This window comes from Marmota marmota, unplaced genomic scaffold (assembly GCF_001458135.2).
Source record: "Marmota marmota marmota unplaced genomic scaffold, marMar, whole genome shotgun sequence".
Classification (NCBI taxonomy): Eukaryota; Metazoa; Chordata; class Mammalia; order Rodentia; family Sciuridae; genus Marmota; species Marmota marmota.
This window is the reverse complement of record NW_026000185.1, coordinates 29,613,302-29,634,839: the sequence shown is the minus strand read 5'-3', so window position 1 is coordinate 29,634,839 and position 21,538 is coordinate 29,613,302. Positions and strand designations below refer to the sequence as shown.

General features: G+C 44.0%; 1 protein-coding gene across 2 annotated transcripts in view; it reads left to right on the top strand.

Moving 5' to 3' along the window:
- Positions 1-6,015: 6,015 nt before the first annotated feature.
- The window catches only part of Agfg2 (ArfGAP with FG repeats 2), a 20,535-nt gene continuing 5,012 nt past the window's right edge, over positions 6,016-21,538 (top strand). The window contains exons 1-11 of one of the 2 annotated variants that reach the window (XM_015491501.2): positions 6,016-6,489; positions 8,623-8,716; positions 9,553-9,668; positions 11,400-11,553; positions 12,076-12,241; positions 12,923-13,048; positions 13,827-13,859; positions 19,560-19,680; positions 19,880-19,965; positions 20,133-20,213; positions 21,082-21,210. In XM_015491501.2, coding sequence (XP_015346987.1) covers positions 8,663-8,716; positions 9,553-9,668; positions 11,400-11,553; positions 12,076-12,241; positions 12,923-13,048; positions 13,827-13,859; positions 19,560-19,680; positions 19,880-19,965; positions 20,133-20,213; positions 21,082-21,210 — 1,066 coding nt within the window. In that variant the 5' untranslated portion in view covers positions 6,016-6,489; positions 8,623-8,662. The remainder of the gene's footprint in view (positions 6,490-8,622; positions 8,717-9,552; positions 9,669-11,399; positions 11,554-12,075; positions 12,242-12,922; positions 13,049-13,826; positions 13,860-19,559; positions 19,681-19,879; positions 19,966-20,132; positions 20,214-21,081; positions 21,211-21,538) is intronic. The other variant, XM_015491502.2, reaches the window with a different exon arrangement.

Here is a 21,538-nt window from a genome sequence, read left to right as displayed (position 1 = left end):
GGCCGAAAAAGGTTGGGAAAGCTGGACTCCAGATGAATAGTGCCTTCCCCCCCCCCCCCTTTCTGGCTTGTGCCCCTCCTGAAGTGTCAGATGCAGGAACCAGTTGAAAATAGGTGAGTTAACCCAGTCTAGAGATAGTATCAGATAGGGAGCCAGGGTTCAGGTGCAGACCTAATCTTGCAGAGCTTTGGAATGCTACCCAGAAGGTTGACTTCTTACGAAATCTCAATAGTTGAGAACCAGAGGGTTACCGTAGTAGAGAGCTTAACTTTTTCAAAAAGTATGGGATGAGACATCCTTAAATATAATCATTTACACCTTTTTGTTTGCCTGCATCTAGTCAACTCTTTCTAAATTGGGTAGGGTTTGTAATGCTACCCTTGACACTGACACTGTATTTGATCATGCCAGAGATACTTCAGTTCTAGCCCAGATTTCTGCTTATATAGTAAGGTTCCTTCACCCCAGCGAATTATCTGATTAGATGCTTGATTAACATCTGATACCATTCATAGATCTCTGGTCTTTTTTTTTTTTTTAATAAGTTTCCAAGGGATTTATTTTGCCCTTTTTTTAGTATTAATATACGTTATTTTCTGAACAACAAAAGCTTTCCTTGCTCTTACACCTTTAGGAGCCAAAAAATAAGCAGTATTGTTCTTGCATGACAGATGGGAGAACAGAAGCAAAGAGGTTTAGTAACTTTTCCAGTGCCATATGGGGGTTGCTGTTTTCAGCACTTGTTGTTTGATATTAGTTATGATCATGGCAGACCAGAAATGAGGAATTTCTGGGAACCTAAGATACTGTTTGGAACTATTTCTCTACTTTGTTTTACCTCCTTTGTCACATTTATATGTTCTGATCATCCTCACTCATATGTTGTAAGGATGAACTTCATTTTGGTCTGAGTAAAAGCCATTGTGACTCTTGGGACAATAATTTAGAACCCAAAAAGGAGTGTGCCATGAGACCAATTCTCAAATGAAGTAAGAGAGTAGAGACTTGAGACTGAGACAAATACTCTGTGAAGACAAGGAGGAAAGTTTGGGAATTATTTATGTAGCATAATATAGAAAGATAAAGGGCTGATTCCTGAAGATGCTGTTATGAAAAGGAAAATTGGGTTAGAAGGCCTGGGAAGAAATAAAGGAAAGTAGGGGGGATAACATGGATGGTCCCCAAGAGCTAGGTATTGGAAGAAAATATCAGGAAATGGTGTTAATCCATTTCTTGGTTAGTGGTGATGGCATGGAAGATAAAAGTCTGAATAAATAGGCAGTGCTCTCACATCATTATCATTTTCTAGATCTTGATTTAAAGTATTCCACAAATAACATTTCACTTCTGTAATGAGTATCCCTCAATCAGGACAGAAGGAAGGCCAAGGGATCTGGGCCACATTAAAAACCTGATTTCTTTTGGTGGAAATGTTAACTCCTTAAATATTGATGGACAATTTTCAGAACCTTACCACTTTTCCGCATGGTCCCTATCACTATTGTGGGTCTCACTAATGAAAAGTCAGATGCCAGTGATCAGGGCATACGCTAGATGGAGGTGGCTATGGCCTAAGGATTGATAGTTTAACAGGGAATTATCTAAGGAGGCCTGTATCTCTCTGGAATGTATGAACCTCAAACTGAGTGAAACTCCTTAGGGATATACATTCCTGTGGGACCAAATAAGAAGAATCAACTAACCCTTTTGAAGATTCAGGAAATTCTGGGGCGGGGTTATAGCTCAGTGGTAGAGGGCTTGCCTCGCACTTGTGAGGTACTGGGTTTGATCCTCAGCACCACATAAAAAAATAAATAAAAAGATATTGTGCCCATCTTTAAAAAATATGTTTAAAAAAAAAAGATTCAGGAAATTCTAAGCCAGGCATGACAGTGCATGCCTATAATCCCAGCAACTCAGGAGGCTGAGGCAAAAGCTTCGCAAGTTCCAGGCCAACCTCAGCAACTTAGTGAGACACTCTCAAAATTAAAAAAAAAAAAAAAAATTAAAAGGGCTGAGGATGTAGCTCAGTGGTAGAGCACTACTGAGTTCAGTCCCTAGTACTGCAAAAAGAATTTCTAGAAAGGATGTATTTTGGTAAAACTTTATGAGAATTACTGAAGGAATGAATTCTGGAGACGGTAGACTTTAGAGAACATAATTTTGGAAGTTAGGAAATGAGAAGTGAGGACAACACTTTGCTAGCAGGAAGTAAGAGTTGAGTGAAGGATCAAGAGACTGGGCCAATGAATAAGGCTGAACTGAAGACATGGTGAGATAAGAAGGAGAGAAATATCAGGGAAAACTCTTAAGAGAGCTGGAGTTCCCCAGGCTATGACTGTTTGCCTAGGCTGTGGTGGAACTTCTCATTAGAAATTGGATTTCTGATAAGCATGGACTAGGGTAAGGCATATAAACCTTTTACAGGGATCTTAAAGTATTACCTTGTCCCTGCTATGGGAAGGGCTAGGAGCTGGCAGGTATGCAGAATATGTGAGGCAGGGGATGCCTTTTTCTGGCTGCCAAGTGAAGAGGGCACATAGTCCAGCAGACAATGAAGAGTCCTGGTCCATAGTAACACGCAGACCAGTTAGCATCTTAAGTCCATGTGTTGATTGACATAGATTAGAATTTTGTGGTAGTGGGAAGTGAAAATTATGGTAAGCCAACAACCTGCACATTTATTCATTCAGTTAGCTGACAAATGTTTCTTGAGTCCCTATCAATGTTTTAGGTTCTGGAGATAACGGTAGCCGCAAAACCTCCATCTTCATATAGTTTGCTTCCTAGTGAAGGCCATAAAGAAGTTCTTCTGGGCTGGGATGTTGCTCAGTGGCAAAGCATCTGCCTTGCATTTGCAAAGCCCTGGGTTCAACCCCCAGTTCAAAAAAAAAAGAGACAAAAAAGAAAAGGAAGTCCTTCTATATTTAATTGTAGGTAGTGGTAAGTGCTTTGAAGTAAGATAAAGCTTAGTTGGGTTAGAGAGTGATAGGAGCTCACATTGAGATATGATGCAAAGAGAATATTCTTTGTTAAAATGAGGGGCATTTTGAAGGGACATTTTTTTAAATACCATCCTCAGCAACCCAGCCAAAGAAAGAAGACAGCAGGATTGGCTTTATTTTGAAGGCCAAATTTTCTGTTGACTGTGTTACAAATATGTCTATCTCTTAGGAAGAGGGCATCTTCTGAGGGCAGTGAGAGAACTGCCAGGGGTCTCAGCTGGCTGGTTTGGCTGATGGAGCAAAGCTGACTGTTCCAGCCAAAGTTGAATTTCCTAAGATCTGAAGAAAAATCCACATTTTAATATTGGTGGGTGGGTATGACTCTGCCTTCATCCCTGCGTGGATGAGCTCATTCTTGCTCTTTTTTAATGGGAAATATTTTTTCAACTGTAGGAAATACCTATAGCGTTGGTGTGAGGGCCTGAGAGAGGCTGCTAGTTTCTGTCATTTCTAAATTTACATATGTGCTGCCACAATTGTAGGTCCCAAATTTGACCTAGTTTTATTGATTTGGTTTTCTTCCAATACCTAATTTCCTTAACCTGGATTCAGATCCTTTTAATTTTCCCATATGCTTATTTATTTAGTTACAATTTCAACTCCCCTACTAGAGGATGAGCCTGCCATTTAATGCTTTGTATGGGGTAGAAATTGCTACTAAAAAAGCATCTATTTCAAAGTAATGCTTTGAATATTCTTTCTTGTTCTGGTTTATCTGATTACCTCTATGGATAAAAGACTTTTCTTCAGAAAGAAAATTGACACCGAGGCCTGTGGTCTTGTTGACATCAGGGATGGTCACTGACTTTGACACCCATTTTTTTTCAGTCAAGTATGACATGCTTCCATGACCTGGTTGTTTGATCCTCCTTTAGTCCCTTGGGTCTCAATAGTGGAGACTTATCCCTTCTACTTCTGCCCACCTTTACTTTAATAATGGAAATCAACTTAAGGTGGGTAGAGCTCTGGGCTAGGTGTCAAGAGATGTACTTGACAACTGTTTATATAACTAACAGATTCCTACACTACTTGTGCCTTAGTTTCCATGTCTGGCTTATTACTAGTAGTTATGAGTTGAAGTATTTGTGTCTCCATGGAAGGAAAGGTGTAGTATGTTGTTCAATAATTCAGTACTTTTCCATCTTTCTGGGTTGAGGAGGTGTACATATACCTTGCGCCTAATGAGTCTCTTTGCTCCCTCCCTACCTCCCTCACCTTTTATATTCACCTCTGCTGGCATAAATGGACTGGGCAGGCTACTAAATGACTGATTTAGGCACTTTATTATAGGGGCCCATGAACAACTAGAAAAGCCCCAAGGAAGTAACAAATTACCGAAAGATATGAAAAGAAGAAGGGGAAATGAGAACATGTAAAAATGTTTTGGAATTGAGACTAAAGAGGAACATAGCTGGTAACACTATCAGGCCTCTACCAGGCTCTGTCCAATAGGAGAGCTGTTTATTATTTCTGCTGAGGAATAACAAAGGAAATGGGTTAGAGCAAAATTGAGATTAGAAAAAGTTTCCCTAAAATTAGTGATATTGACCCTGGAGCAGATTAAAAGAAAAGCCTTCTATTTGGAACTTTTCAAAGGGACTCTTAGTAGTTTGAGTCCGAGAAGCTAAATGGTTTAGCTGTCATCTGCTTAGGCAGAGGAGTGGAATCCCAGGAACAGAGAAACCCATTCTAGGGTATATGGATTTGAACACAAATATTAAGAGGTGAGGAATTCCCAAGTTCAAATTTGGCACAAATAAAAGAACTTGGGTGCTGGGTGGAACTGGTTTTTTCCATTGTTGACCTGGCAGAACCTTCTTATCTGAGCAGCTGAGCAGGTTTGATGCTTTTATGGAACCAGATCGAAGCAAAATATAGGCCAGCTTGAGGGTGATGACCACAGGAAAAGCAAAAGGTGTGGTATTTGTGGAAATGGTTGTATGCTTCATGGAACCAAGGGAGAGGAGAGAGAAGGAAAGAGAATTGGGCAGACTAGAATTTACACGGGCAAGACTTGCCAAGTATTTCAGAGTACTTCAAATGTTGTAAGGAGCCTAGTGAAAAAGAAACTAAAGTAGATAAAGACAGCACAACTAGCTTAAGGCTTGAGTCCCAGTAATATGCCTGCTTTCAATTGGAAAAATGCGCCTTATTTTGGACAAATTGATATCTGTTTTTGCCTAGCACCTTGGGGGTAAAAGTAACAGAAAGGATCTGCTGTGATAACAGAAGGGCAGCGCCTCCTTCTAACTTTCTTCTTTTAGGAAGAACCTGAGAGTTTTGTTGGGGACACTGGGTACATATCAGAAGGTTGGATCTGTTTAATTCCAAGCCAGTGACTCACATCTGGCCAATTGCATAGCCCTGTTATGTACCCAACAAAATGCAGCACACCTAGACCATTTGTTTTCAGCTGCTGGCAGGAGAGGGTTCATTTCTAAATTGTGTCTCTCAGCCAGCAATGGCTTCCCTATGATTCAGAAAGAAACACTGACTCATAAGCCATGTAACTAGGCCCTCTTCCTGAGCTGCAGAGTGTTGCCTTGTAGAGAATTCTCCCTGCCCCCAAACTGTGGCTCTGGTTATACATAATCCAGTCTACAGACATCAAGGTCAGAGTAGTGCTTTTTGTACTGTGCTGTGGAAACATCCTGTTCCATCAGATTCATTTGGTCCAAAGCACTTAAATCACTTCTTACTTTCTCTGCCTTTCCTTCATCCCATCATCCCCCATCTCCACGCCCCCCTGCCCCCCCCCCTAAAAAAAAAACAACTCCAAGCTCAGCCATAAGAAGTTCTGTTGTTCTAAGCATCCCCTTTTGATTGATGCCTGGGTGAGCTCCCCTCCTCCCCCTGACAAGGAAGCGCACCTCCCTGTTTATATTTTGCTAACAGTTCCTGGTTGTCCTTTCAGGAAATGTCAGTGACCTTCATGTGATAGGCTTAGGATTTATTTTTCTAATGTAAACATAACACGTTTTACCATTCCCATGACCATTTCTCTTTCTTCTCGCACTGCTGTGTCCTGGAGATACATTCTTCCTAATCTGTCAGTGTCCGACTGAATAGCTTCCTACACTGTAAAGAAGTACTTGTATGCAGGTTCTCGAGTTCTTGTAAGTTCCTGGGGGTCAAAAACTAGGTCCTGATATTTTTGTATCCCCCAAAGTGCCTACCGGGTGCACAGACCTGTGTCTGTGCAAAGCAAATATTTGTTAGTGGGAGGTGAAGAGGAAACGACCAGGTTCATAGGCACAGTGAGGTCAACTCTGGCCAGACTTCAAAAGGCGGGGCATTCTGAACAGAGAAGCCTAGTGGTTAAGGTGAGAAGAAGCAATGGAAAGAATATAAAAGCAGCCTGGCTAGAATTAAAAATGAAATCAGGCTGAGCCAGTAGCAAGAGAGGCCTTAGGAGAAAAAATTGGACTTGGACTATCTCAGAAATGTGACTGTAAGAGTCTTCAGGGAAGATCATATTTAAGAGGTACTGTTTGGTGCACACCTGTAATACCAGCAACTGGAAGGCTAAGGCAGAAGGATCCAAGTTTAACACCAGGCTGAGCAGCTAGCAAGTCTCTGTCTTGGGGAGGGGGGAAGCAAAAAGAGGCTGGGGAGGCACACAGTGGTGGAACCTTTGCCTGGCATGTACGAGGCTCTGGGTTCAATCCCAGTATTAGGGAGGAAAAAAGAGCTGTTGTTTGAGTTTGCTGTGTCCGACCAAAGCCTTCCTTTTGGCTCTCCTGCTCTTGTTTCCTTAGGGCATCAGTCAGCTTTGATATTGCTTGTCTTTTCTAAGGGCATTTTGAGACCCTTTACTTGAAAGTCTAGCAGCAGAATTGTTGAAAATGATCTCCGCTGAAGCCCCCTGTGTCCTGTCCTTTGTTAGAATTCCTTAATGAGTAATTTATCATCCAAAAGAGAAGCCGCCCTTCACTGTTCACTCTGTACTGTGTCATCTGTCCCACTCCCCGCCCCTCTCCTGTCACTTACACTGACAGGTTCTCTGCCATTCTCACAGACTCGTCAGGAGCACCTTTGTTCTATGTGTGCACCTGTGAGCGTGAACATGTTTCTCCACCTTCTTTATGAATTTTCAGGATTTCCCTTTGGTAAATGTCCTTATCTATTTCTTCTCCCTTTGTTTTCCTGAGGACATTAGCTGGGACCCTATTCCAGTTTTATGGTCGACCCTCAGTATCTGTGGGGGGAAGATTCCCCAACCCTTATATAAAATGGCAAACTATTTGCATAGAACCTACGCACATCCTCCTGTATATTTTAAATTATCTCTAGATTACTCATAATACCTGATACAATATAAAAGCTATCTACATAAATAGTTGTTCTCCTGTAGAGCTTAGGGAATTATAATAAGAAAAAAAAAAAGTCTGTACATGTTCAGTACAAACGCAAATTTTTCCTCAAATATTTTTAATCCACAGTTGGTTAAAGGCATGCATGCAGAACCCATGGTAACGGAGGGCCAGCTGACTTTTTAATTCTAACTTCTTGATTTGCCCAGTTTCTTAAAGTTCAAAGAGGTCTCATCCGCTATGACCCTCTTTCCTGCATATGTCTGTGATCTTTCACTCCCAGGTCAGGTTCATTTGTTTAGGTTTGGCTAGTTGTGTTTTAGCACAATGAGGGCAGAAGGTCTAGACCAGAGTAAAACTTAAGGTGTAAGGAAACCCATGAAGCCCCAGCTGGCTTAGCCCCAAGTTTCCCTATTAGAATACTCCAGAGGCTAATTGAGTGGAGGTAAGGACGCCTTTCCTGCTGTATTCTCTACAGGATGGAACTGGACCCCCTGGGAGTTAACAGAAAACACAGAGCAAACACAAAGCATCTCTACAGGATATACATTTTGGCCAGTGCCATCCTCACATCCCATGGTTGAATATGACTTCTTCTTACTTTTTGAATAGATCTAGACAATCTGGAATCTCAAAGATGGCTTCCTGAAAGAGAGGGTCCCCTCTTATACCCCCCAACACATCACCCTTTTGTGGAGCCCAGGAGAGGCAACTGGCTTAAGGATTCTGGTCACCATATCAGGAATAGTTGTGGGCCTTCATTTTTGCCTTTCCTCATGATTGAGGGGTTTATATTTTCATAGTCTCTGGGACCTTGGGATATGCCCTATCTTTGAAACAATGGCAAAACAGGAGATGGGACATGGTCACATGCCTGAGTTCTTGGAGGTAGCTTCTTAGCCTGTTGGGACCTGAGCCATGATACAGAAAGCTGTTTCTGGAGGGTAGACTCTGCTTTTTCCTCTCTAAAATGATTAGGTCACAGTATGTCCCTAACTCTTCCCTGTCTCATTCAAGGCTTCCAAAACATTCTTATGTTCCTTCTTTCTTGGAATTAAGAAGCAGCTTTGAATGAGGTTCTTATTTCTTCACCCCATGCTTGGGATCAAACCCGTGGCCTGATGCATGCTAGGCAAGTGCTGTACTACTGAGCTCCACAGCCCCAGGTCTGGGTGGGGCCTCTTTCTGTCTGAGCCTAGCTTGTATGCTGTTGCTTCATTCTTCCTCCCTCCCCCTCTTCTCATAAGCAGACCTGCAGTGCTAACTGCATTATACTTCTCTTGCTTTCTATTTCTCCCCCACAGGAGAGGCCTGAACCCCCCTCATCGTGTCAAGTCCATCTCCATGACAACTTTCACAGAGCCTGAAGTAGTATTTCTACAGTCTCGTGGAAATGAGGTGAGCTCTCACCGAGGGAATGGTTAGATGGTGGTAGTTGCCTTGTCTACCCACGGAGCTTGTCCTCAAGTATAGAAAAACCCCACAGTTTTCTTTTGAGGTCAGGTCTCTCTTAATTTTTTAGTATGTGAGATTTCTTGTATATGTATATTCGTGAATTTAAAGAATCTTAGTTATGTAAATTGTGGTTTGTCCCATTTGAGGAGTGTATGTGTGTGGGGGCGGGGGAGCAGTGTCTCTGTAGGGGTTGCCCCTGGTCAATGGGGATGGGGCAGTTAGCAGTCTGTGTTGCATTCAGAGTTGATGGGCCAGCCCCTCCTAGTGGAGCTGGGGTTGCTCTGCTGCCTTGAGCCTTGACTACCTGGGTTTAAGTCTATGTCATTTACTTGAAAGTAAGTTAAACCCCTTCCTAGGCTAAATCTGCCAATTGGAAAGTTGCTATCTTTGATTTGAGCAGTACTTCTAACTTGCAGGTGATTAGCTTACTTAGACAGGAGTATCAAGGACTCTGAAAATTCTCTCTGATCTCATCCCCACCCAAATTTAGTTGTCTATAATTCTTATGGCTATTTTCCTTTTTTATTGTGCATCACAATATGTAATTATAAATTTATTTTTTATTTATTTAAGATATGACCTCCCCATTAGATTACAGACTTTGTGAGGATAGAAATTATGTCTTATTTGTTAGATATATCAGATCCTAGCACTGTAAAAATGCTCAGTAAATATTTATTGATGAAGACATTGAAAGTGGTATATCAATGAAAGATACATCTTTTCATATTTCAGTTTCTCTGCTCCATTTTCTCTGTCACCTGGCTCTATTCCTTCAGGTTTGCAGAAAGATTTGGCTGGGTCTTTTTGATGCTCGGACATCTTTAATACCAGACTCTAGAGATCCTCAGAAGGTGAAGGAGTTTCTCCAGGAAAAATACGAGAAGAAAAGATGGTAAGAAAGAGGAAAGAGATTGCTGTGGAAACATGAGTCTAAGATGTGTTTCATCTGACCTTCCAATGTCCAAATTAAAGCTAGGTTTGGGCTGGGTATGGTGGCACATGTCTATAATACCAGCGATTTGGGAGGCAGAGGCAGGAAGATCACAAAGTCAAGACCAGCTTGTGCAACTTAGCGAGACCCTGTCTCAAAAAAAGGGGAGGGGGTCTGGGGATGTGACTCAGTGGTAATGAGCTCTGGTTTCAGTCCTCATTACCAAAAATAAATAAATAACTAGATTAATTAATAGGGCTAGGCATGTAGGTCAGTGGTAAAGCATCCTGGGTTTTATTCCCAGTACCAAAAAAAAAAAGCTAGATTTGGGTTCCACTCAGATTCAATCAGGGCTAAATTCTAGCTTCAAAATAATAAATTAACATGAAAGGACATCTTGTCATCAGCTCCCAACCCAGCAATTTTGATGTCCCCTCTTTTGGGGAGACTGTAGCCTGTAGAGCAAGGAGGTGGGCTTGTAGAAGTGTGAGCTAGTTTTTATAACTCCACTGATCTTTATATGGGGAGAGATGGTTGCAAGCTACACATCCTGTAGCTTTATGCTTTTCATCAATCATCTTACCCATGGTTTATGGGTATTCAGTTTTCCTAATGAGGAAAACATCATCTCCATTCTCCCTTGCCTTTTTTATCCCCAGGTTTTCTCTCCTCTTGTTGCCCATTGGCACTTATATATAGTTAGGGTAACTATTAGGTGGAGAAGAAAATGCAGAGAGAAGGGAGACTGACATGGATAAAACTATGTTTTGAGTTCCTCATTGGAGTGTCTCAGAATTAGATGCTTACTGAGCAGGGACTGCTTGTGCTATGGTAGGAGGAGATTTTTATCAGAAGTAACACGAGCTGGAGGACAGGATAGATTGTGAGCACTAAAAGGATGAGATATTGACACCTTTTCTGTGGGCTTGAGAAGGACGAATCTGAAGAAATATCCAGAAAGTAAAAAGGGTGACCTTGAATCAGAAATTGAAAAGTAGGCCCATCAGCATTATTGAATGTATTATTACTTGAAACATGCATGGTTTGAGATGTCAAAATAGGAGGGGGGGAGGGGCTGGGGTTGTGGCTCAGTGGTAAAGTGCTCACCTAGCATGTGCAAGGCACTGGGTTTGATCCTCAGCACCACATAAAAATAAATAAATAAAATAAATGTATTGTGTCCAACTACAACTAAAAATAAATATTATTTTTTTAAAAAAAGAGGACGGGGAGAGGAGGAGAAGGAGACACAACCTAGAGTAAACTCTGTGTTCCTGCAGAAACAATGAGCATCAAAGTGCTAAGGGGCAGCCAGGGCAGTGACTCATGCCAACAATCCCAGCAACTCAGGAGGCTGAGGCAGGAAGATTCCAAGTTCAAGGCCAACCTCAGCAATTTAGCAAGACCCTGTCTCAAAATAAATAAAAAGGGACTGGGAATGTAGTTCAGTGGTAGAGTCCCCCTGGGTTCAATCCCCAATATGGGGGGGGGGGAATGATATGCTCAAGGACAAGATCAAGAAAGAGGCAGAACTTTACTAAGTTGCTGAATTCCCTTTACCCACAAAAAGGTGATCAATAAAGAAAAAATAAGAGAGACCTTTGACCCCTATTACCTGTGTTTTCCTAAGCACCTAAGTTGAACATGGTCCAAGGTTTTAGCTCTCTCTTTACAGTCTATTTTTCCTCAAAGGTATGTCCCCCCAGACCAAGTCAAGGGGCCCACTTATACCAAAGGCAGTGCCTCCACCCCCGTCCAGGGTTCCATCCCAGAAGGGAAGCCCCTTCGGACACTTCTGGGGGATCCTGTGCCACCTCTCTCGGATGCTGCCTCCACTTCAAGCCAGGTAACTCTCAGAACTGTCCTTCAGGTTTACGCTGAGATTTGGGTTAGACAAGGCAGGCTTGAGACAGGGGTTTCATTTTCCTGCTGTTACCTGTAGCTTGCATCTGTCACCCTGGCCATCCTGTCTTTTGGAAGACAGAGCCCAACAGGAAGTGGTATTTAGGGAAGTCAGTTTCATCTCCAATCCTGACCATTCCCTCTGAGGAACAGAGTGGGGGCCAGGATACTGCTTCTAGTACCTGGAAAGATGAGGCAGCAGCTCCAGGGCACTGTCGGAGACATTCATGTTTATTGCAGGATTACTTGACTAATGCACTCTAAAATATGTGGTTCTGGGAATGGTTGTACTGAGAAAAAAAGGACGATTTGAGTTATGAGAAGAGCTGAGGCTTCTGCCGGGAAGCCTCTCAGTTGAGAGGAGGCGCTCACTCTCTGCTTTCTCCACTTGGCTGTCTGGGGGCTTCCTGGGGAGTCATAGAGGGGTCTGGTTCTATCTAAATGCCATATGCAATTCTTCTCCAAGTCTGTCAGCCAATCTCAGGCTCGGCCAGCCCAGGCCCGGACCTCCCAGCCTCCTCCTCATTCTTGCACCAAGAAAGCCAGCACCGACCTGCTGGCTGACATCGGTGGAGACCCTTTTGCTGCTCCCCAGGCAGTACCTGCTTTTGCGGCATTCCCAGCCTTTGGGGGTAAGTGGAACTTGTGACGAGCACCCCCTATAATATATACACCTATAACACAAGACATTTAGTCCCTTGGGGTGCCAAGGTTTCCTGTGGTTCTAGATCTCTCCACACCAAAGCATGTGATGGTCATTCTGAAGCAGCCTGGATGGAAAGATTCAGGTGAATAATGAGGCAGGGATTCCATTCAGGAGTGCAGACATGAAGCACTGCAGCTGGAGGCCCCTTGCACCTCCTTAAGAACACTAGAGGAGCCTTTTTATTTCTTTCTTTTATAAAGATGGAAGGAAAGGAATTAGCATGTTCCTTTTCCTTGCCTTCTTCCCAGACACCAGCAATAGCCAGTAGAGGGTTGAACAAAGCGATATCTAGTCTTTTGCTTTTTCAAGCCCCTTGCCCCACCAAAAAAATTCTTTCACATGATCCTGCCATAAACTAGGCCCTTAAAAAAAAGTCATGGAGTGAGGATAAAAGATGGTAGGAAATGAACTTGGAGGCTTCTGGATGCCCCTTTCCCCACTTGGGTCTAGTTCTCAGCCCCAGACTCCTTCCGTTTCCCTCTGAAGAGAACCAGTGGAAAGGCAGACGTCCTGTCAGAGCAATCCCTGGTCTTTAGAATTAGCACACACATTATGTAGACATGCATATGCTTTTTCTTCACATAACCTTTATATTCCCTCTGCCTAGTCCAGACACCTACCCATGGAGGTTTTGCCAACTTTGATGCCTTTGGCAGCAGCCCTGGCTCCTCTGCCTTCGGAAGCCTCCCTCCAGCGGGCCAGTCCCTGTTCCAGACCCAGCCAACCCCAGCAGGTAAACTGTCCCACCAGTTTCCTTTCTGTCTTCCAGCAGCATCAGCCGTCCACATCCATACATCACCCTTCATTCACATCCCTGCTGATAAAAAGAACTGTGCAAAGGAAGCAGCACAGAGAAGAAGCTCTAGGAGAGGACGAGGGTGGTCTGACACATGCCTGTCAGGGAGAGGGGGTGCTCTGGTTCTGTTCTTCATGTAAGGAAAGTGGCTGCAGTTGCTGCAGGGGCTATACATTTTCTACCCTGGAAAATATCTGAATGGGAAGTCTGAAGACCTAAGTTGAAGAAAAATTGAGTAAGGACAGGACCTTTTCTCTAAAGTGCTCTGATTTTTTGTGCCATATCCTGTCAAGGGGCTGGGTCAAGTTCACTTTCTTACAAGTACCTACTTATGCCACTGGAGCTCTGTGTAGATCATTTTCTATGTGATAAAAGATGTTGTAAATAAGAAAGCATGAAAGGGACAGGGAGAAGGTATAACATGGAAAACAGACTTTTCTCCAGAAGTCCTTACCCATTCTTCTAAGAGCAAAGGACTGTTAACTTTGGTTCTTATGCAGGAGACTCTCAAGACTCTTTAAAGCATTTGTTCCTCCAAAAGTCCCCAGGCATCAGTCTTTGTAGCCTTCAGACTGTCATTCTTTTAGACATCCTGGACACAAGAGAGGGCAACTGGGGTGCTGTAGAGACCAGATGTTGGGGGACAAGCTAGTGACACACCCTCTCTTTCTCCCTTCCTCTAACCTCCCTTCCCCTGCTCCACTCTCAATGCCAGCCAGTCGGATGCTAACTGGAAGCTGCAGCTTTGGTAAGTTATTCTTCCCACCCTACAGCCTACCCAGGGTCCTCTGATCATAGAGTTTTGAAGTCTGAGAGTGTCCTTTTAAAATGGGTATAGCTCAATGGTAGAGCACATGCTTAGCATACATGAGACCCTAGGTTCAATTCCCAGTACCACAAACCCAAAAAGTTATAAAATTGAGCCACTTTATAGATGAGGCAGTGAAGCAGTTTACCTGATTGTGGAGCCTGCAGAGCGGCAGAGCTGTGACTTCTTAACTCTCACTCTGCCCACAGCCTTCCACTGTGCCACTGAGAATTGCTGTGTTGTTTTTGTTTTTATTTTTTAATGGAGACATTTTATATTGATAAAAATTAAAATTGTCAATTAAATTAAAATTCATAAAGACATTCTTAAAATCATGCCCTTAAAGTAACTGACAGTATAACCTTGAGATTCACAAAGTAAAAACTATTAGACACATTTAATAAACCAATGCAGTAGGAGACTATAATATACTCTCACAAGATAGATAACATTGATAAATAAGCAAGCAAGAAAGAAGAATATAAGTAGAACTTTGTAACCTGTAGATACTTTCTTTTCTTTCCTTCTTTTTATGGTGGTGGCATGCACTCTACCACTGAACTGCATCCCTAACCCAAAATATGTTTTATTGTTAAATATATGACCCTTTTATAATTTGACCATGTACTAGGAAGCAAAAATCTCCATAAATTCCAACAGAGAAACAGTATAGGTCACTTTCTTATAAGTATCATGTGCTGACTACCCCACTGGAACTCCACATAGGTCACTTTCTATGTGATGGAAGATGTTCTTAAAAAAAAACTTCAAGGCATGGAACAGATAGAAAGAAGATATAACATGGAAAACAGACAAAAGTTAATATCCATGAAGTATTTGTTAAGCTTCTGTAAGTAAGAAAGAAAGAATAGGAAGATGGCTAAGAGACACAAACAGATGATACTCAGAAAAAAAAAATATGAAAATAATCCTCAACCTAACAAAGAAGAGAAATGCAATAAGGATAAGATAATTTTTCATATTATATTGGCAAAATTTTTAAAGATTGATATTGGCCAGTATTATGTGGGGAAAAATGGACCCTTTGGGCACTGTTGGCCACAGTGTAATTGACATAGGAATATCCAGTTTAGCAAGAGAAAGGGAGTGGGAGCACTAGATGTAACAGCCTAGAGGAGGTTGCTTCTTATTTTATTTTATTTTATTTATTTGTTATTCTAGTGATGCTGGGGATTGAACCCAGGGCCTCACACATGCTAAGCACATGCTTGCATCACTGAGCTATACTCCTAACCCAAGGTTGTTTTTAAACCGGCCCCTTCAGAAGAAATGCCTTCCTAGCATAATTGATTGCTTTAAAGACAAAGACAAAGCTTATGGAACAGATCCAGAGAGAAAGAAGACCTCAGCAGTCCCACAGCTGTCCCAGGCATTGAACCTTTTGTCCAGTATCTAGTTGTCTCAAAAAGCAGACACTCTGTAGCCAAACCCAGGGCCAGTCAACATTTTCAAAGATCTTGCTATGGCCTGGAGCATTCACATAGTATGTCAGGAGGAAGGAAAGATTTCCACTTTGCAGTTGAGGAAATTAGCTCACTCTGGCCAATAACTTGGCTAAAACCAAATGCTGATAAGTGGCAAAATCCATTCACTTTCTGCCAACCCATACAAGAGTGTGCCTATGAATGTGACATAATGAAGTATTGCTCTTGGGGCTGGGGTTGTGGCTCAGCGGTTAGAGCGCTCACCTAGCACCCTCGAGGCCCTGGGTTTGATCCTCAGCACCACATAAAAATAAATAAACAAAATAAAGGTATTGTGTACAACTAAAAAATAAAATATTTTTAAAATATTTTTTTAAAAAAAGAAGTATTGCTCTTACCTGTATGAGGTCCTGGGTTACGGGGGCGGGGGGCGGGGAACATGATTGGGAATGGAGTAGGAAAATAGATTTTGAGGTGAGTGTTGCTTTTGACAAGCCTGGTTTTATTTTTATATTTCTGAGGAGCAGTATGGAGAGGTGAGATTTCTAAAACTGCAATTTCCCTAAAACCCTTCTAAGGCAAATGTGTAGAAATCAAGCTGCATGGAGTTGAGGCTCTGTAAGTATATAAGCAGCATATGATATGTGCTCAAGGGCTCACTATCACTTTCAGGTGGCTTCATTTGTAAAATTGCCCCCGTGTGTGCAGGGTCCTGAAGCCACCTGGGTTAGGGCCAGCTCTGCCCCCTAGTGTCCACAGTGAGGCACAGCAAGCCTGCAGCCTGGCAGGAGCTGAGTCTCTCCCAACCTGGTAGAGTGGAAGGCCTGGTCCTCACTGGGGAAAGCTCTAGAAACTTGAGGACTCAGGACAGTGCCAAAGAATCTCACTCATCTGAGGAGAGGGAGCTGGGTTTGCTGGAAAGTCCATTTACTCTGAATCAGACAAGGGAAAGGCTGGGGCCTGGAGAATCAGTAGAACTTCACCTGCCTTACAGACTATGGTCAGAGGCTGGATGGCCAAGTGTACACAGTGGCATTATAGCCTTGCCTGGGAGGAAGCTGGGAGCTGTAACTTGTTCATCTAGAAAGCCTGGGCATTTGTGAGGGAGGTGGCCAAGGAGGCACTGACACTCAGGAAGATGAAGCTGTTCTCCAGGACTGGTTGCAGGTAGGCATAGACATCTTGTCACCCCTGCTCCTTTCTGAACTGCTAGGTATTGTCATTTATGCCAAATGCCTGGCACAGGGAAGCTCCCCTCAAGAAGGATAAATACAGCCTTTAGCAGAGGAAGAGCATAGAGATTCAAATTACAGTTCTGAGGCATTCAGAAAGACCCAAAACTGTGCTGATGAGAAATCAGGCTGTGGTCATAGGGGCCAGGGAGCAGTGAAGATTTGGGAGCCAGCCTGGCTTTGCCTTTCCTTTGCCTTGAGTCTTTATTTTTCCCTTTCCCTTTTTCTTCCTCTTGTGTGTCAGGAGAAACAGATGTTTCCGTTTGCAAATGTTACCCCCTTGTCCTTTCCCACTTTCTACAGGGTTTTGTCCCATCGGCCATCTTACCTGAGTTTCCCCGTCACTTTTTCTGGTCCTTTCCTTTTTCCCTACAGATATTTAGTTTTCCATCCTACATAATATTTCTACAGCCTTATCCACACCATCTCTGCATTCTTGCTTGCTTTCTATAACTGTGCCTCTGGAAAGAGGAGTCTGTAGACTTATTTACTTTTTTATCTTCCTGTTTTTCCATTTTTTTATACTTTTTTAAAAATATTTTTTCTAGTTGTAGATAGACACAATATCTTTATTTATTCATTGTTATGTGGTGCTGAGGATTGAACCCAGTGCCTCACACGTGTGAAGCAGGTACTCTACCACTGAGCTGCAGCCCCAGCCCAGGTTTTTATACGTTTGAAGGCATAATATACATAGTATTCCACACCTTGATTTTTTTAACCTAACAGTACTATTAAATCTTTTTTGACAATACATTAAGAGCTTCCTTATTCTTTTTTTATTTTTATCTTATTTTTGATGGTGGTGAAGATCAAGTCCAGGGTCTCAAGCTAGACACACACTCTACCATGGAGCTACATCTCCACAGACCTTTTTATTCTTTTTTTTTTTTTTTAAAGAATTCCCAGCTGGGGGCTGTGGATGTGGCTCAAGCGGTAGCGCGCTCGCCTGGCATGCGTGCGGCCCGGGTTCGATCCCAGCACCACATACAAAGATGTTGTGTCCGCCGAAAAAACTAAAAAATAAATATTAAAAAAAAAAAAAAGAATTCCCAGCTGGTAAACTTGTCTGTCTTTATTTTTTTGTGGTGCTAGGGATTGAATCCAGGACCTCACACATGCCAGGCAAGCACTTTACCACTAGACTACACCCCTAGCCCCTCCTTATTTTTTATAACTGCATAATACTCTATTATAGTATGTATAAGTCATGTTTCATCTAATTAGTCCCTTGTTGATGAATATTTGTGATGGTTTTGCTACTAATTAGTGCTACACTTAATAATTATCCTACATGTGTTATGCTTTGCACATTTGCAAGTTGTATTTGTAAGAAAATTCCTACCAATGAAATTGCTCTAGTGAGGAACACAATTGATACAGAAATAAATGCATATCACTATAAATATGTTGAGGGCTCCAAAGGAAAAAGGAAAAGGTTGTATGAGATTCTGGACACAGTGGTGCACACCTGTAATCCCAGCAGCTTGGAAGGCTAAGACAGGAGGATCTCAAGTTCATAGCCAGCTTCAGCAACAGCGAGGTGCTCAGCAACTCAGTGAGACCCTTTCTCTTTAAAAAAAAAAAAAAAAGGACTAGAGATGTGGCTCAGTGGTTGAGTGCCCCTGAGTTCAATCCCTGGTAAACCGCCCCCCCCACCCTTCTATGAGAAGAAAACCAAGATCAAACCAGGGGTCAGGGAAGGCCCATCCACAGATAGTCTTCTGTTGAGCCCAGGGTGAGCAGGAGCTAGTGGCCATGACCATGGATGGGGCCTATCCTTGAGGCCCTAGTCCAAAAAGGTTCAAGGAGGCCCTTGTTCTCGTGGATTTCTGTCATAGGTATGATAGATAGTGCCTTGCATTTGAGTTATACTTCACAGATTTCAAAATCCTTTCACATGTCTCACAGTATGAGACACAGTATGAGAGGGCAAGAAAACAAATAGGCTCAGGAGAAGGGGATGGTTTGCCAGAGTCACAGCAAATGGCAGAGCCATGTCTAGACTCCAGTTCTTCTGACTACCCATTCAAATATCCAGTCCTCAAGTACTGGACACTGTCATGCAGTGGACACTTGGTAAAGTGAATTTTACTTCAGTAGTAATGAGTCTTCCAGCACACTAAAAATAAAGCCTTTTTGCATTTGTGGCCACAGTTTACCTTTACAGCAGCCCACAGTGATCACCAGGGTCCCACGATATATAGATAAGTCTGAATACAGACAAGGAAGTTTTTGGGAAATTACAGGGACTTGGGCCAGGGAGCTCCCCCTGAGATGAGATTACTTGGAATCACCAGGACTTTTGGTCCTCGTGCTCTCTAAGGTTTCCATGTGGGCCTTGCCCTCTGTGCTGCTTCTCATTGGCTGTGAAGATGTGGGGGACAGGAGAGCCTCTCAGTTGGCCTGGCCCCGTTTGTGAGCAGTGCACCCAAGCTCAGGGCGTCAGTCAGGGGCCTTCTGCGGGGGCAGCTGGATGGGAGAGTGCTGACCGTTGGAGACTCTGCTTATCAGCTCTGGTGGCATGTGCACAGTCCCTGCACAGCTCCTGAGTGTGCTCCAGACTTGCTGTCCTTCACAGTGCCTCGGCTTGCTCCTTCATGTAACATGTCAATGAAGAAAAATGCTGGTTTGAGGAAGGGACAGACTTTTCCATCTGGGATGTGTCAGCCAAACTAGAGGAGGAGGGAGGAAGGCCTGACATAGGACAAATTATTTTCTTCTCACAGTGGAGGTGTCACATGCTAGGGAGTTTCAGGAGGGCTGGGCTGCCACTGCCCAGAACTCAGTGGGAGACAAGTCTCCCAAGTTGGGTGGTCTGTGGAAAATGGGCTGGCTCCAAGAAGCCAGGATGCCCTCCTGTCATCCCTCCACCCCACTCCAAAACAGCCCATCTCCATCTCTTCTTCTGCCCTTTCCTCCTCTCACCCAAGTCCTGCCTTTTCTCTCCTGTGGTTGCCCAGGGAGTAGCCAGTCAGCTCCATTTGCTGCCGCTCCTCTTGCAGCTGCCAGCCAGCCCAATAGCCTCACAGATGTGGGCAGCCTCCTGGGACCTGGAGTGTCAGCTGGAGGTGTCCCTGGCAGGTAGGTCCAGAAATGGAGGGACTCACCTTAGAGCTAGCAGCACTTTGCCAGCCTGATTGCTCCCTTGGCCTACTCACCTCCCCTCATGCTCCCTTCTGGTCTGTGAGAGCACCATGGGTTTTTGTCCTCTGATCCCCTGCTCACCTTTTGTCCCTGGTCCTGGAGGAGATGCATCCTGGCTTTTCTCCCTATATGACAGCATCTTCGGGATGGCTGGTCAGGTCCCCACCCTCCAGTCTGCCACACCTGGCGACAGCAGCAGCAACACAAGCCTTGCCTTTGGAGGTGAGTCCTGTCTGTGGGTACCAGGGCCAGGAGAGGAGGGATGCTGGACAGAGAGAGGCACACACCAAATTTAGAGGAATACGCCATCATCACTGAATAAGGCAAATAAGAAAAAAAAAAAAGATAACTGTCTCTTTCTCCCGCCTCTCTGGTTCCTCCCTGGGCAGCCTTCACCAATCCTTTCACCGCCCCCGCCCAGCTCCAGCTGCCTTCCACCAACCCGTTCCAGCCCAATGGCCTGGCCCCAGGTAAGCCACGTGCACTGTCCCTGCCTTGTTCGGACTCTGCAGAGCGTCAGCTCACCTGCAACTCCCAGCCCTTGCCTTTCACGGTCTCCCCCTACTCCTGCTGATGCTACTATCTACCCGCCCAGCCCAGGCCCTCAGTTCTAGGCTGCCCAGCAGGATAAAGGAAAACCCCATGTCACAGAACTGTAGGATTGGTTTAGGGGAACCAGTTCTGAAGGTTGCTTTCATGTTGACTCATAGTGGCAGTGCTTCTCCTGTCTCCATCATCCTGTGTCCCTCTGGGCACCCAGCTTCTTTCCCTTTTGTGCCCCGAGCCTAAGTCACCAGGAAACTGCACTCCTTTTGTCTGCCCTCATTTAGCCAGGAACTGTGCTCTCCCCACCCTGGCCCTCCACATCCTCTGCTTCTGTCCCCTCCAACTCCTGGTCATCCCTGTCCTTGGCTCACTGAAGCTCCAGGGCTGGGAAGAGAAGAACAGCTGCAGAGCTGAGCCACATGTGGAGCCATGCCGAGGGGCTCACAGCCGTCAGTTCTCATGGCAGCCCTGTGAGATGTGTGCTGTGCCCATTTTAGAGATGAGAGAATTAAGGCTCAGAGCAGGGTAAAAACTCTCGTGTGTGCAGTTTGATAGTCACAGAGAGCTGCCCCAGTTCATTGCTGTGCCTGCGTTCATAATGACTGTGCCCTCCACGCCACAAGCCCCATAAGCAGGAAGAGGGCAGGTTCAGAGGTTGCAGGAGAAACTGCAGAGTTCTGGGGTTCATGAAGGATCCTGTGCCCCACTTCCCACCAGGGGGGTTTGGGAAAAGTTGTTCTTAGTCCACCTGCAAGAAACTCGCTTGGTTGAGTCTCATGTCTTATTCCGCAGGGCCTGGCTTTGGGATGAGCAGTGCTGGGCCTGGTTTCCCCCAGCCAGTGCCACCCACGGGGGCCTTTGCCAGCACCTTCCCCCCAACACTGTTTCCCCCACAAACCTCACTGGCTCAGCAGCAAAATGGTAAGAAAGCCATATGTGCCCTCCTGTGCCCCCTGCTGCTTACTCTTCATGGACTGAGTCCTTTCGTGTCCTTGGGGGTTGGTTCCAGCACACCTACAGATGCCAGAATCCACAGATGCTCAAGTCCCTTATATAAAGTGGGGCAGTAGCTGCACGAAACTTCTACATGACTTACAAAACCTAATACAATGTAAATGCTGTGTAAACAGTTGTTTTACCCTACAGTATAAGAAATAATAATCTAAAAATGCCTATGCCTATTCAGTGCAGATGCACATTTTATATATATATATATATATATATATTTTTTTTTTTTTTTTTTTTTTTA